Source organism: Hyaloscypha bicolor (genome assembly GCF_002865645.1).
Source record: "Hyaloscypha bicolor E unplaced genomic scaffold K444scaffold_57, whole genome shotgun sequence".
Taxonomy (NCBI): Eukaryota; Fungi; Ascomycota; class Leotiomycetes; order Helotiales; family Hyaloscyphaceae; genus Hyaloscypha; species Hyaloscypha bicolor.
In genome coordinates this window covers 566,254-583,430 of record NW_020194559.1, presented here as the reverse complement: position 1 = coordinate 583,430, position 17,177 = coordinate 566,254, and the positions used below count along the sequence as shown (strand labels likewise).

Below are 17,177 nucleotides of genomic sequence, written 5' to 3'. Positions count from 1 at the left end.
TAATAACTTTTTTTTTTAAAATATATTATAAGTTATTCTCTTAATTCAAATAGTATAATATTAGTCTTTTTATAAAAGAAGTAATTACTTTCTTATTAATAAAATTAAGTTTAATAAGTAAAGTAATTAAATTACTATTATACTTTCTAAAACAGGATTTTAAGTAAAGTATTAATTAGTATAATAAGATTATATTACATTAAGTAGCTAGCTAAAAAGAGAGAGAGAAAATAAAGTCTAGTAAGTAGAGAAATATAAATATAAAGCTCATATATTAATTATACAAGTAGTAAACGAAATGGTAATAAATACCTCTGGCCATTCTACTTGATTGGACTTATCCTCTCTGTGAAAGAGAGAAGTCTGATGAACTTTCATGACAGTGAAGGAGAGGAGAAGGGTTGGACATAGATAAGGAGGACCGAAAATATGGGGGGATCACACAGCACTTTGCGGATGAAGTGAAGTTTCGAAATAAAGGCGAGATCTCCTATCACTTATCGGCATTCTCGCCAATCACCGCCACCGCCGGCGCTGAGTAAGCCGATGCTCAGGCTAGCCTTGGATAGGCAGAAAAAGCGGCAATAATTATCAGCCAAACTGACCATTGAAAGGAGACAACTTATAAATGTTATTGAACTTCAAGGACAATAGCAGCAAGTAGACTTTGGACATACATAAAATCGAAGGAACTTCCGGACGTGAAGTATTGAAATAGGCCCAGGGTGACTTGGGCCATCGAAAAATTAGTACGCTTTTTCTGTCCTCTGCGAGCTAGCCTAAAACAGCTGGGCTGGATTTTAATTTTGGCTGACAATCTCGATAAAGAAAAAAACTGCGTTCGCTCAGCCCGCTTTCATATCTGCATCCCTCTTCTTGTCCTCTTCCACCCTCCCGTCTCCTGCCACCCGCGGCTGAGACTTCGAATACCTTCACTCTTCACTTCTTGACGGCGTCTGCTTGGCCAGATAGATCTTCGGATCGACAATCTCCACTCTACCAAACGTTGTTTCGGTTCTGCGATTGCGACCAGTGCCTCGGCCACGTTCCTTGGAAAAAGAACACCGTTCGCAACTTCGCGCAAATTTTCACCAACAAACATTTCCACATAGCTGGACCCGTTCGCACCGACTATCTTCTTCATCGGCCTGTGGCTATTCAACTGCGCGAATTTCAAGGGCGTTCCACGCTCAAGCATGCCCCACCAGGTTTCGCCTCCCCGCGCACTTCCCACGATGATTTCGAAAACCTCCGATGGCCCCGCGCCGACGCAAGCAGAGGTCTCCGCTCTCCTCGATACCGTCTTCAATGCGCCCAGTTCCGATGCTTCAGTCTCGGCATCCTATGCATTGTGTGATTTGATGCTGAACTCTGTCGGGTTCCGCGGGTTGATGCAATATGGGATTCTCGCGGAGATCAAGAAGGCCGCCGCCGATAAAAAGAGTGGAACAAGACGAGAAAGTGCTCAGAACTTGCTCGGTGCTCTGTTTGAGCGTATGCCACCTCAGCAACCCATCAGTGAGGTTGTGTTATTATTACAAGATGGAGGAATGGTTGCCTGGGCGCTGGATGCACTAGCAGACAAGGGACCAGTTGTTCGGGATGCTGCACAATATGGTCTTGACGAGTTATTCAAGAATTTGAGCTCCGAGGCTCTCGTTGTTGGTCTTATGCCGGTTCTCAACACTTACCTTTTGAAGAGATCAGGAAAATGGCAGGGAACAGTTGGTGGATACAAATTACTGCAAAGAATGGCAGATAAGGCCAAGATGGAAGTTGGAGTCAGCAAAGAGGAGGCTGGGAACAAGGACATCTTGCGCGAGGCTATGGGAACGAAGTTGGCAGGCCTGATTCCAGTTGTTGAGGCCGGAATGCACGATTTGAAGGCCGAGGTTGAGAAGCAGGCTGTTGCAACAATGACTTCCTTGACGACACTCCTCTCCAACGACGATGTAGCTCCGCGAATTCCACTTCTTATTGCAACCATGCAAAATCCCTCGACAGAGACCCTCCAGAAGGCAATCCACGCACTTTCACAGACAACCTTTGTTGCTATTGTCACCTCTCCCGTCCTGGCCCTTCTTACGCCGCTCCTAGAAAGATCTCTCAATACTCCCACCACAGCTCAAGAAGTTCTCAGACAAACAGTTGTTGTAGTTGAGAACTTGACTAAGCTTGTCCACGACCCGATTGAGGCTAGAACTTTCTTGCCAAAGTTGAAACCCGGTGTGAAGGCTGTGGAGGATCGTGCTTCGCTCCCAGAGGTCAGAGAAATGGCTTCCCGAGCAGTCAGCGTTATCAACAAGGCTATGGGTGACGATGATGGAAGCGTTGCAAGCGGTGCTATTGCAAGAACAACTGCTGAAGATGTTGCAAAGGTTTTGGAGGCCGAGGTCAAGAAAGCAGGTGGCCTTGGTGGAGATCTCGATGTGTTCAAGCTCGCGAGACCGTATATCTGCAGCATGGTTGCAGAGGACATCAACCACCGACAAATTTCTCGCATTTCAGCCAGAAGCGCCCCATATCTTCAGCACATCATGAAGGAACCAGGATCAGCCCAAATTGTCGGCGATGCCATTCAAAAATTCTACATTGAGGAGGATCATCGAAAATATGGTCAGCCAGTGAAAGAAGATGACGGAGAAGTTGAAATTGTCAATGCTGATTTCTCTTTGGCTTACGGTGGCATGCTCCTCTTGTCTCACACCAATCTTCGTCTCCTGAAGGGACACAGATATGGTCTTTGCGGCAGAAACGGAGCCGGGAAGTCCACTCTGATGCGCAGCATTGCCAATGGCAAGCTGGAAGGTTTTCCATCCCATGATGTTCTCCGGACATGTTTTGTCGAACACAACCAGGGAGAAGATGCCGATATCAGCATTTTGGAATTCGTTGCCAAAGATCCGGAGATTGGCAAGGAAGGAACCGAGCGTATCTCCCAGGTTTTGTCCGAGGTCGGCTTCACTGCTGGCCCTCAAGGCCGTCAATCCGAGAAGGTTGGATCTTTGTCTGGTGGATGGAAGATGAAGTTGGCTCTTGCCAGAGCTATGTTGATGAAGGCCGATGTTTTACTTCTCGACGAACCTACGAATCATTTGGATGTCGCCAACGTTAAATGGTTACAAGAATACCTCAAGTCTCACACCGAGATCACGAGTTTGATCGTCTCTCACGACTCAGGGTTCCTTGACGAAGTCTGCACGGACATCTACCATTACGAGCCAGGGAAGAAGCTGAAGTCCTACAAAGGCAACTTGGCAGCATTTGTCAAGGAGAGACCTGAAGCAAAGAGCTACTACACCCTTTCCGCCTCAAATGCACAGTTCAAGTTTCCACCTCCAGGTATACTCACCGGCGTCAAGTCACAGACCCGAGCCATCCTCCGAATGACCAACTGCTCATACACCTACCCGGGCGCTTCGAAGCCATCCCTGCACGACGTTTCCTGCCAACTGTCTCTCTCATCCCGAACCGCAATCATTGGAGGAAACGGTGCCGGAAAGTCAACCCTCATCAAACTTCTCACCGGCGAGACTATCCCAACTACCGGAAAAGTAGAGAAGCACCCCAACCTCCGAATCGGGTACATCAAACAACACGCCCTCGAGCACGTCGAAATGCATTTAGAGAAGACGCCCAACCAATACCTCCAGTGGCGTTACGCCAATGGTGATGACCGCGAAGTGTACATGAAGCAAACGCGCGTACTCTCCGAAGCTGACAAGGCACAAATGGAAAAGATGGTCGATCTCGGTGACGGCATGGGCGGCAAACGCGTCGAAGCCATCATGGGCCGCCAAAAATGGAAGAAGTCCTTCCAGTACGAGGTCAAATGGGTCGGCATGCTGCCCAAATACAACTCCCAGATCTCCCGCGAGACGCTCATCGAACTCGGCTTCGACAAACTGGTCCAAGAATTCGACGACCACGAAGCCTCTCGAGAAGGTCTCGGTTTCCGCGAACTCTCGCCAAAAGTCATCTCCAAGCACTTCGAGGATCTTGGTCTGGACCCGGAGATTGCGAACCATAATGAGATTTCTGGACTGTCGGGTGGGCAGAAGGTCAAGGTTGTGATTGCTGGAGCGATGTGGAATAATCCTCATCTGCTCGTTCTCGACGAACCGACCAATTTCTTGGATCGTGACTCCCTCGGCGGTCTTGCCGTCGCTATCCGCGATTACAAAGGAGGCGTGGTCATGATTTCCCATAACGAAGAGTTCGTGGGCGCGCTGTGCCCTGAGCAGTGGTATGTTGCCGATGGCCGGGTAACTCACAAGGGTCACTTGGCTGTGAGTGCGGATCGATTTGAGGATAGTAGTCGCCCGGGAAGTGGGATCAATAGCGGATTCAACAGCTCTGTGGCATCGAGTGCGGTGTCAAGTGCGAATGCGTCTGCTGTGAACTCAGGGGCCGAGGACAATGGAAGCGATATGGCGTTCCGCGCGAAGAAGAAGAAGAAGATGACGAAGAAGGAGTTGAAGGAGCGCGAGGTTAGGAGAAGATTGAGGCATATTGAATGGCTTGTTCCCCCACACCACGTTCCAGTATCATTTGGTTCAAAAGCTAATGTGATGACAGGCTCAACTCACCGAAAGGAACTCCCCACCCGCCAGACACGGATGACGAGTCCTAGATTCCTTTCCCACTCACGCTGGTTGAAATGGGAGGTTGAAAGTTGACGAAATCGGGAGGATGTAGATCATGTGTCATAGACTCAGACTTCCTTGGATGCATTTGCATATAGAACTGTGTTATTTTCATTGTATGGCGTTTGCGTAGACGGTTGGGATCGAGTCGGATGGTTTCATAGATTCAAGGGATGGAATCCAATCATAATCATGTTGATCTTGCATACATTTGCGCTCTATGATTGACCATTACCCCTCCTTTCTATCGCATGGGAGTAGCTCTCTCCTGCACGAATGGTCCCTTCTGTCATATATTATATCTGTGCCTAGCTAGATCCGCCGGGAAATAAGCAGACAAAGAGTACTGTTTGATTATTGCTACTTACCCCAGAACATCCTAACCAGCAGAGACGAGTGTTCCCTACTTTTCGAATGTTCTACTTTTACTCCTCTTGACAACCTGTTCTCAAATACAAAGATGAAACAGCTGTCTCAATTACTGAAAGATAAACAGCCTCGAAGAACAAGAATGATCTCCTGCACATAAATACTGTCGAAGATTGGACAAATCAATCTCAATCAATCTTTCTTGCCAATTTTCCGAGCAGGCATCAACCCAAAGGAGGACAAAACAGAGGAGCACAATGTGCCGCGAATACACAATAGGCAACTGCTGCGGGCACTTCCGCACAGAGACCCGCTACTGCCACACAACCTCACCCTGCTACTCTCAAACAAGAGCCGAGGTCGACGTCCGTCACCTCTGCCAAGAATGCAGCACCAGCCCTCTCGCCCACACCCCATCCAGGCTCTTCTCCCGGTTCTCCGACGTCAAAGTCAACCTCCTCAAAGCCAAAGCCGGAATCGAGGAGACCTGTATCCGCGCCTCTTTGCTCGTCGAAGGACACGTCCCGATTCCCGAAGGCAAGGGCGGACCGTTCATCGGCCGCATCACGAACGCAGACGATGAAGTACTGGGCGACGTGCAGGATTATGTAGAAGCCGTGATGCTGCAGCGGATTACCTCTGCTTCTGAAAGTCAAGCCGAGTTATTCCGCCTACTGCGACTGATGAAAAACCTTGGCAGGGTTCTCGAACAGGCCCACGTTGATGGCATCGAGGAAGCATTCTTTGTCTTCAATACTGCACTTGACCAACATGTCGGGTGTATTCCAGGAATCGAGTTCCCGTGGCGGGCACTTTGCATGCCTGTTGACGTTATGGATTTGGATAGGGATGAGAGGGAATGTCCGGTATGCATGGAGAGTTTTGTCGCGAAGGAGGACGAAGATAGGGAAGAGGAGAAGCCGGTCGAGTTACCGTGTGGTCATGTTTTTGGGAAGCGGTGCTTGGCAAGGCATTTTGTGCAGATGCGGGTTAGTTGTCCGCTTTGTAATAAGCTGTTTGATCCGGACAATTATCTCGCAGAAATTGAGGATGTCGTTAGTCCGTGGTGGATGACGTATATTAGAGGTGAGGCTGTGGCTTGAGGTAAGTGGGATTGCTTTGCCTTACTAAGTCTTTATCCTCTTCTCTTTAGTTCGTTATTAGTCAAGAAATATAATTCAATTATTAGAAAGTCAAGTATTTATTATTCCCCACAATGAAAGTGCGGCTAAGATCAAGTAAATATATAGCCTAAGGCATAAAACTCGTTATAAAAAGCAGTTTTCCACGTGCTATCTCGTATCTCATATATTAAGTAATTATAAAAGTTAGGGCTAAAAATCTATTACTTATTATTATATAACTAAAAGATTAGCTCTTACTATTAGTAGTTTTAAATATATATTTATAAGTATAGTTTCAGAATTTAGTTATATTTATATAAATAGCTCTCTTTTTTCTTAGTTTAAATTACTTTACTAGAGATTTAATATAAAGTATTTATTATAATTTACTAAAATATAAAAGTTCTAGAATATTAATATCTAGAACTATAAAGCCTCTTATAGCTTATATATCTAAGCTATTATAATAAAACATTATTATTGTATTATAATAATAATATATTAATAGATTTAAGGAAAGAGAGGTGTGGTATAAATAGCCAAAGCTTAAATACAGGAATGTAGTCACGTGAGCCTGCACGTGACTACTAGCACGCAGTTGCCATGCAATATAAGCTCTAAGCTATATTTCTTATATATCTAATTTTTCAAATTATAAGAAAAGACTAATTAGTTCTTTTAAATTTATATATATTAAAGGTTTATTTTTTAAATTTTAGGCCTTAAATAATTAGAACAAGTTTATAAAGTATATATTTATTAAATAAAAATATTTATAGAATAATTCAATTAGATTCTTTATTAGAATAAAGAGTTAGTATTATAAATAATAAGAAATAGTAATTTTATATAAATAGTTATCTAATTAAAAGAAGCTTTAAAGAAAGTCTCTAGATCTAGCTAAATAAAAGAGAGCCGCTAAGTAAGTAAAGCTAAGCTCTCTAGTACCCGTATATAGAATATATTTCCCAGAGGCTTCTAATTTTATATATAAAGAAAATAGCTAGTATAGTACGGCAGGCCATACTTATCGAAAATCATGTTATTTTGGCGGTTTTAAGGTTTAGGTCATATAGTAAAGGCCGCGGCCTTTTATATATAACTTGCAGAAATCATATAAGAAAGCTGGTTTTTCTATAGACTTAGAGAATAATCCTTTATAAGTATTTAATTAATTAAGCTTTTATATACTATATACTATTTATACTTTACTATTTATGCTTTTAATTTATTATTTTACTATTAAGTTATGTTTTATACTCTTATATACTTTATATAGGTTTTTGTCTTATTATAGTTTCCCTTTTATATATTTTATAGTAAATAATACAAAAAGAATAGAAACTTTATAGTTAAGGTAATACTCTTATAAAGTTCTAAAAGATGTCTATAAGGCGGATTATTAGCTTAGTAAGTTAGGAGAGAAAAAGGGCTATTATAATACCTTGAGCCTAAAGCTAAAATATTAAGGATATATAAGTATTAATCTTAGTATCTTATATTAATTTCCGATATATCTAGTAACTTGGATATGAGTTAGCTATAAGATATAATTACTAGTATAGTATATAAGAGTAATAAGAATAGAAGCTAATTATAGAAGGAAAAGAAACGGAGGAAATAAAATAAGAAATATTATACTAAGATAGTATAAGTTAGACCTTAGTTAGAATTAGACTTTAGTACTCGGAAATGAGATTATATTATTAATTTATATATTATTTTTAGTTATAATAAAAGTCGAAATTAAAATAGCTTTAATCTTAGTAATAAAGCTTACTCCTAAGTCTAAAGAGGATACCTAAAATAGGGAATGCCCTTAATTTCAAATAAAATAATAAATAGAAATTAGAAAGAATTAAAAGGAAATTAGAAATAAGAAATTATATAAATAAATTAGAGAAGTCTCTAGAGAAAGGAGAGATTACTAAGTAGAGATAATAAGGAGAATTTAGAGAAATCAGGAAAAATAACGGAATTAAAAAAATCGTTTTTATTATTATTATTTTTTATTATATTTATTAATAATACTATAGAATATATCTAGTTTAGTAAAAACAAGAAGAAATACTATAGGTATTAAGCTAATAGAGCAGAAAAGAAAGTATAAGTAATAGAAATAAGACTAGAAAAGCTATTACCTTATTATTACTAATACTAAAGCTTAAACCTTAACTATATTTGTTATTATTAACTAGTTTCTCCTAAATCCCGGTTCCTAAACTAAAAGATATACTTAAGTAGGAAATTAGTTTTTTAGGAACCTTATTAGTAGAAGTTTTAGGTATGGAAACTCTATAATTAATTATAAAAGAAATTATTAAGATTAATATAGCTAAGAATAAGTATATACTAGTACTAGGTTTAAACCTGCTATTTATAAGAGCTCCTGAAATATTATAGTTTTAGGAAAATAATATCTCTATATTCTTGAAATAGTATATAAATATATATAAAAACTATTATATTTCTAATAATATTAAAAGAGAGAGAATTATCTATTATATCTCTCCTATTTATAAGAATTAGATTAAGGCTATACCGGAGTATTATACTAATAATCCAGGAAATTACTAGGAAACCAAGTTCTTTAAGGCCTTACTAAAGAAATTCCGAGAGTATAACTAGGAAATACTTAAAATCAGCTATAACTTTCTTAATTAGATTATTATATAAGCCTAGAATAAAGGAATTTCTTTTAAGTCTTATATTAATATATTTAATAAAGTATTAAAGAAATTACTAAAGAGAAAAGAGATAGAGAAAATTACTTAGTATTAAGAGTTTATAAGAGAATTATCTATTCTAGTAAGGAATTATATTCTTAAGAATACGAATTTCGAGCCTATAAATATTTTTATTTATAAATATAGTAAGATATATAAGAAAGTAGTAATATCCTATTAGTATAAAGAGAAGAAATATTATTTTAATATTACTAATAACCCAGATATATTTAGACTTAAATAAGAATATTTAAATATAATAGTTTATAATATAGTTCTTAAACTAGAAAATAATTATTCTTTACTAGTTCTTCCTATTATATTTCCTGAAGCTATTATAGATATAGATAAGAGAAGAACCTAGCCTATAACTAATTATATAAAACCTACTAAAAGTAGTAAACCTAAAAGAAATAATATTAACTAGCTAATAAGAAATCTAGAAAAACTATTTATTATTACTATAACTTAAGAGAACCTATAGAAATAATTTAATATAGCTGCTATTATAATTCGGGAGAATATCTATAGCCTATTTATATAATCTAGCTAACTATAGTAAATATAATAGTATTAATAGCCTAGTAAGTATAATTCGGGTTTTTAAAGAGGATATACTAGAAGTTATAGTAAAGAATATAGAGAATACTATAGTAGCTATAGTAATTAAGCTAGAATAAGTAAAGAGTCTAGATAATTATATTCTAGAGGAAGTTAGTCTTAAGTATAATTAGAAAATACTATTTAAATTAATATAGCCTATAATATAAATCTAGAACTAAGAAAATGAATTTACTATAAGTATTATAGTAGAAATAAGAATAATAATATTAACTCAAAATATATTTATATTTCTTAGTTCTATTACTTATTAATAGAAGAACTTATAAATTATAAATATATTTACTAATTTAATAAAAGATAATATAAAAGGCTATTTAAGCCTAGATAAGAAAGTATTTCCTTTTTCTTTACTAGTAAGTACTAGTAGTTTAACTAAATTATTTCCTAAGTCTAAAGAAAAGAATTTAATTATAACTTAAATATTTAACCTAAAAATATTTAGAGATTAATAGGAAATACCTAGTTTATTAGGCAAGAAAGAAAAAAGGGAACTAGCTAACCGGGATCTATATATAGAAGTAAGTAAGTTATATCTAGGGAATCTAAATAGCCGCTTTGCCTTAAAGGAAATTATATTAGAATTACTAATACTTTAGGTTCTGGAATTAATAAATAATACTAAGATTTGGCTATAAATAGTATTTCTATTAATATTATAATAGGTTTCTTATTAAGAAGAAAGGGAAAAGAGGTAGAAATAGCTAAAAAGGTTTTCTAAAAACAAGCCAGAATAGAAGAAAAGCTATCTTATATAAAAGGCCAGAAGAATACTATTTTAAGAAATAATAAATAAGGAAATAGTCTAGCTAAGGATATAGATATTAATACTTCCGGAAATAAACTAAATAAATTAGGAACTTAGTATATTCTTAATTATAATAAGTATAGGACTCCTAAAGTTAATAATATTCTAATAAGGCTACTAAAAAAAGTAACTATTTTATTTCTAAAAACTTAGAAAGAAATGAAAATACTTATTAATATTTTAAAAATACCGGATCTAGCTACTATATTTTAGAACTAATAAATTAAGAATAATACTTTCTATTTTACTATTTTATAAATAGGAAATACTATTATATTAAATATAATTAGATATATTAGGAGATTTGCAAAACTAGCGGCTATAGCTTATATAATAAATAGAATATTTAAGGAATTAGAAATACTAGCTTAGGTATCTAATACTAATAAGATTATTTAATTTAAAAATAATAATATTAATATTCGAATATTACTAGCTTATAAATATATTATATAATTACTATATCTCTAATTCATATTTTAAGAATCTTAAGAAAGTATTAAATATAAAAAAATAATTAATACTAGAGCTAAAGTTAATATTTTCCCCGAAAAGATTTCTAGAAATATTAGTAAAGTAATATATAATACTATAAATTATTAAATATTTACTATTACTAGGGCTAAATTTGGATTTATAGAAATAATAAAGCTTAGAGCTAAGGTTATAAATAGAATAGGATATAAAAAAATATTTTTCCTAATTAAAAAAGCTCTAAAGATCCTGCTTAGTTAATTATTCTTAGTAAAAATAAAGATAAATATTATATATTAGAGTAATAATTTATAGAATAAAAGATTTACTAACCCTAAAAATAACTAGAATACCTATACTATTATAATTATTCTATTTTTAAAGAATACCGGGAAATAGAAAAAAGTAATAGTTTAAAAGTACTAAGCTTCTAGAGTTAAGGAATTAAATAATATAAAACAGGAAACTAAAGATAAAAAGGAAAAATAGAGCCTAATATTATAACTAGTAGTAATATTAGAGAGAATAGAAAGATATCGGGATTTCTTATAGATTTTTTTATTTTGGGTTTAGAAATTCAGGAAATTAATAATATTTTTAGAGAAATTAAAATAAAAAAGGCTCTAATTAGAATATTATTAAGAATAGTTCCGGAATTAATAAAAAAAGAAATAAAAAGGATATTAAGTAAAGATATTTCTAAAAAAAAGAGATAAAGTAGTATCTCCTAATAATAAAGAAATATATTCCCGAAGTTAAGAAATATTAAATCCAAGACTAGAAAGAATTCTGAAATATATAAGAGCTTAAGAAAGATATATTAAGACTCCGGATAAAAAGGCGCTTTTTATATCTAACTAGAAAGGAGCTAAGTAAGAAGGTTATAAATTCCGGAAATTAGATAAAAAGAGTACTAGAGAAAATAGCTATAGTTCTTAAAAAAAAGAATAATAACTATAGTTTATTTCTAGTTATAGAAGTATATAAAATAAAGAATAAGAAGATTTAATTAGTAAATACTAATAATAGAATTAGAGAAGGCCCTAATAAATATCCAAACTAGTTTAAGAGATCTAAAGCTAGAAAATACTTATAGAAATATACTAGGAAATATAAGAATTACTTTTTATTAAAAATATTAGTTATTTTAAGAAATTTATAACTTATTCCGGAATGTTTAGAATAATTAGATATTAATAACTAGCTCTAGAAAGAGAAACTAGCTATATTTCGAGAATTAATAATTAATTAAGAAAATATAATTATATTTAATTAGAAAAAAATAGGAAAAGTTTATAAGAATATTAACTTACTTATTTTAATTAAGATTATTAAATATAAAGCCTAATAAAAAAAGAATTTCCCATATCCTAAAGCTCTAATACTAGTAATAATAAAAATATTATTAGAATATCTAGATTATAAAATCCTTAAGAAATATAATAGATTTTACTGAAATCTATAGTTCTTAGTTATAAAAAAGATTACTAGAACTTATAGACTAATTAATACTATTATAAAGACGAATTTAGTAATCCTATAAAATACTAACTTATTTCTATTTACTAATAAGATCTCGGAGAAATTTACTAGATATATTTATATTTCTCTAATTAATTTCTTTTCTAGATATAATTAACTTATACTAGATACTTATAATAAAGATTTAATTATATTTATAATATCTCTAGAACTATTAAGAATAATTATACTATCTCAGGAAGCTACTAATTCTATTATATAGTTTATATGAATTATTATAATTATTCTAAAGAATCTATTTCCTAAAATTACTATATTATTTATTAATAATATTAGAGTTAAGAAACCTTATATAAACTATAATAAGTAGCTTATTTTACCTAGAATTCGGTATTTTATATTTGAATATTTTTAAAACCTAGATATAATCCTAAATAGAATTAAATAAGCTAGAGCTAATATAGAAGAAAAATTATAGTTCTATTATAATAATATAGTTATTATTAGCTTTATTTATAAAGTATTTAGAAGAAGTTCTTTAAGCTCAGGAATTACTAAGATCTTAAAATAGAAGTATTATAATAGTATAACTAAAGGCAAGGTATTTATTAGAATTATTATTTACTATTATATTTGAATTAAAGGCTTTATAATTATTACTAAACCTATTTACTACTTAATAAGAAAGAGTATAATATAGAACTGAAATAATAAATAAAAGCAAGCTATATAAATTCTTTAGAAAAAGCTTATTACTATTTTAATACTTTATAAGTTATACTATAATTTATTAGAAGATTAGGGAATAATTATATTAGTAATAGATACTAGCCTAAATAGATAAGGTAGAACTCTTAGTTAATATAATAATAAAGAGAAAAAGAAAGTTATATAATATAAATCTAGAATCTAAAATAATACTAAATAGAAATATAATATTATTAAGAGAGAATACTAAGGGCTAGTAAAGTATTTATAAAAAGTATAATTCTAGCTATATAAAGTTTATTTTATTCTTAAACTAGATACTAATATACTTGTTATATAACTAAATAAAATAGCTATAGATTTTCCTAAAGCTCTAGTTACTTACTAGCTAGTATAGATTTAGTTATTTAACTTTAAAGTTAAGTATATTAAGGGAACCAAATATATTACTACTAATAAATTATTAAGATATCTATAATAAAAAGGTAATACTAAAGATAATAAGGATATTAATAAATAATTAGTAATAGAGCTTAATACTATTAGAATAATATTTATTAGGCAGAAAATTTGAATAAAGAAAGCAGTTCCGGTTTAGTTATATAATATTATTTTAAGAAATTAGATTTCTAAGACTTTTATTAGATATTTAAATAATAGTATTTAGTTACTAGAGATTAATAATTAAAGCCTTACTATATCTGGAAGCAAATTAGTAATATTAAAAAATAATAAATTCCGGAAGTTATATAATAAAGGCTATAGCCTTTTATATATAATCTCTAGTAAAATAGTAAATAATAATACTAACTTTTATATTTTATTTAATAACCTAACTATTTTACTAGATCTCTTAAATAATAGCTATTCTAAATAATACTAGAATATTATATAATATCTTATAATATTTTTTAGACTAGAAGAAATATCTAGAACTAAGTTTCAAAAGTTAAGTAGGAAAGCTTTAAATTATAATATAAGAGATTAATTATTATAGAGAATTATATCTAAAGTATACCTGCCTCGACTTATTATTAATAATTAAAAGTAAAGAGAAATTATTATTAAAGAGCTATATAATAAAATTAGATATACTAGAAGAAAAAGTACTTTTTATTTAGTAACTAGCTACTATTACTAGAAAGATTACTATAACTATATATAAAAGTATATTAGTACCTGTAAAGTCTATTAATATAAGAGTAAAAGAAGATAAGAAGAAGCTTTATATCTAATAAAAGCTATATTCCTTTTTTATTATCTTGGGATTAATATAATTAAACTACTAGATTATAAAAGATATAACTTATTAGTTATTACTAGAAATAATTTCTCAGGATAGATTAAGGCTAGACTTTTAAAGAACCTAACTAGTAAGAAGATTACTAAGTTTATTTAGGAAGAAATTATTTATAAATATAGTTTATTTAAATAGCTTAAGGTAAATAGTAAATCGGAATTTAAAAAAAATAGTAATTTAGGAACTTAATAAGCTAGGAATTAATAGAATTATTATTTTAGCCTATAATTCTAAAAGAAATAATATAATTAAAAAAGAATATTAATTAATTATTTAAGTACTTATTATACTTATAATAGGTAAAAAGAAGCCTTAGATAGATTTACTATTATATATTCTATTTACTAATCGAGTTATTATATATAAACTAACTAGATTTATTTCTTTTTATATAGTTTATAATAAAGAAGCTATATTACTTATAGAAATATACTTTCTAACCTAGAGAATACTTAAATAAGACAAAGTCTATAATAGAGAAATACTTCTAAAAATATATATAAAGCAAATATAAATAAGAAATAAAGATATTAAAGAAGCTAGAATAAAGAAAAATAAAAAATACCGAGAGGAAAAGAAGTAATTTAATACTACTTACTAGATTTATTTAAAGCCTATTTCCGAAAAAAATCTAATTCTTATATATAATATTAAATTAATAAATTAAGATAAGTTAAAGAATATAAAGCTATTATATTATTAGTTTAGTTTATATAAAGTAAAATATATGAATTAATTAAAAGAATATTATATACTAGAAGAACTTAATAGTATTATATTCCAAAGAATATATACTAGGAATTAATTTAAATAGTTTATTAAAAGAAATAAATTCTAGTATTTCCCTAAAAATAAAATTAATAATAAATATATATTTATAAATAAACGTTTTAAAATAGATATAGAACTAGAAAGAGAAGTAGTTATAGAATACTATAAGCAAAATAGTATTTAGGAAATCGAGAAAGCTATTAGTATTATTATATATATTCTAGAATTACTAAAATTAGAGAAAATAAAATATATTTTCTTTATAGAAGATTAGGAAGAAGTATCTAATAATAGGAACTTTTCTTAATCTAAAATAAAGCTTATTATTTTTAATTTCTTATATATTTTTTGAATTTTTCTTTTAACTATTATTTATAACTTTTAGAAAATATTATTATTAAACTATTATTCTAGAAATCGGACGAGCTTTATTATTATTTATTTCTTACTATTATCTAATTATTATTACTAGATAGTATTCTTAATATATGAAATTCTACTACTGGATTTTGGAAATTAAATATAAAGAATTTCTTTTAGTATAAAAATAAATAGAAAATCGAGAGGTTATTTTATAAATTCTTAATTCCGAACCATAATAATAAATAGTACCTATATTTAGAAATAGGGAGAGAAGAGAAGAAAGAAAGAGGCCTTTTATATATGTCTTACTAAACTAGAAATCTTTTAAAAGCTTTACTTATTCTTTTACCTAGCTATTCTTATAGCTTATACTAGTCTAAAGCTTAACTATAATATCTATAGATCTTAACTTTAACTTAAACTACTATTATAAGTTTCCTTATAATATTTAAATAAATTTCCTAATTAGAAATTATATATAAATAAAATAAATAAACTAGAAGCCCTATAAGAAAAAAGAGAAACCTTATTAAACCCAATAATTATTTCCGAAAATACTTAATAATATATAATTCTAGGAATCTATTAAATATTAGATAAACTAGATCTACTTATTTAAAGCCTATCTTATATTAGAAAACCTATTTCTCTTTAATATAACTATAGCTGTTCTTAAAACTAATACCAAGGCTTAATTAGTATATTATATATTCCTACTTTTATATAAGAAAACTTTTCTTATATAGAACTTATTCTCTAACTATAATACTATTTTATTACTAGGAACTAATTACTTCTTTAAAAAGCTAGTATAATTTACTATTTCTTACTATTAATCTATTTCCTATTATTAAATATTATCTAAATAATTAAGAAAATACTTTTAATACTATATTCTTAATACTAATTCAGGATATCTAATCTTTCTATATTCTATATTAACTTTAATATTAATTATTCTAAATTTAATAATAGTATTATAAATCCTATTTATATTATCTTATAATTCTTTTTTCTATATATCCTAATATCTTTAGTATTATTTTTATAAATATAAATATTACTTTAAAGTCCTAACTAACTAAATAGTTTTATATTATATAAAGTCGACTTTAATAAGTACTAAATAAATATAATTAGCCTTTAGAAGAGATATGAATTAGTTTTAGAAAGAGTAATACTTTATTCTAAGTTATTTTTTAATTCTATTATTCTAACTTCTTTTTTATTAATACTTATTTTATATTTTCCCTAATATCTTTAGTATACTTATATATCTTACTTTTTATATATTTCCTATATTATTTCTCTTCTTTTATACTATTTTTTGAATTAATAGGGATATCTCTAAATAAATAGGGAATTAGAATATACCTATATTATAAAAATTTTATTATTTTCTTTTATATTTTAATATTTTAAATATTATTACTATATTTATATTTCTATTATATTATTTTCTTATTTCCTTATTATTACTATTTAGTTTAACCTGCCTTAACTATTTCCTTAATTATATTTTTTTTAGATATATATATTTATATTCTTTTCTGTAATAGAAGCCTAATTCTATATTTTACTTTCTATAATTATTTCTAATTTATAACTATATTACTTTAAATATATCTAATTATTATATCTACTTTCCCTATTATATATATTACTATTTTAGCTTTATTTTCTTACTAGAAAGAAAGAAAAACTCGAATATATATAATACCTTTATATAATCTAAAACTATTCTAATTTACTTTTTATTTTGGAATATACTTAAAAGAAATTCTT

At 30.2% G+C, this 17,177-nt stretch overlaps 2 protein-coding genes across 2 annotated transcripts; both read left to right on the top strand.

Annotated features, from left to right (window-relative positions):
* Positions 1 to 862: 862 nt before the first annotated feature.
* K444DRAFT_560330 (uncharacterized protein) lies at positions 863 to 4,668 on the top strand (the record flags this gene model as incomplete). Its single annotated transcript, XM_024876895.1, has 1 exon — positions 863 to 4,668. A coding segment is annotated over exon 1 (3,471 nt), but the record flags the coding sequence as incomplete, so codon positions are not given.
* A 604-nt stretch (positions 4,669 to 5,272) lies between these two features.
* On the top strand, positions 5,273 to 6,118 carry K444DRAFT_628968 (uncharacterized protein; the record flags this gene model as incomplete). The annotated part of the gene is made up of 1 exon (XM_024882986.1): positions 5,273 to 6,118. The coding sequence occupies one exon, from the start codon at positions 5,273 to 5,275 to the stop codon at positions 6,116 to 6,118; it is 846 nt and encodes a 281-aa protein (XP_024737846.1).
* Between the last annotated feature and the right edge of the window lie 11,059 nt (positions 6,119 to 17,177).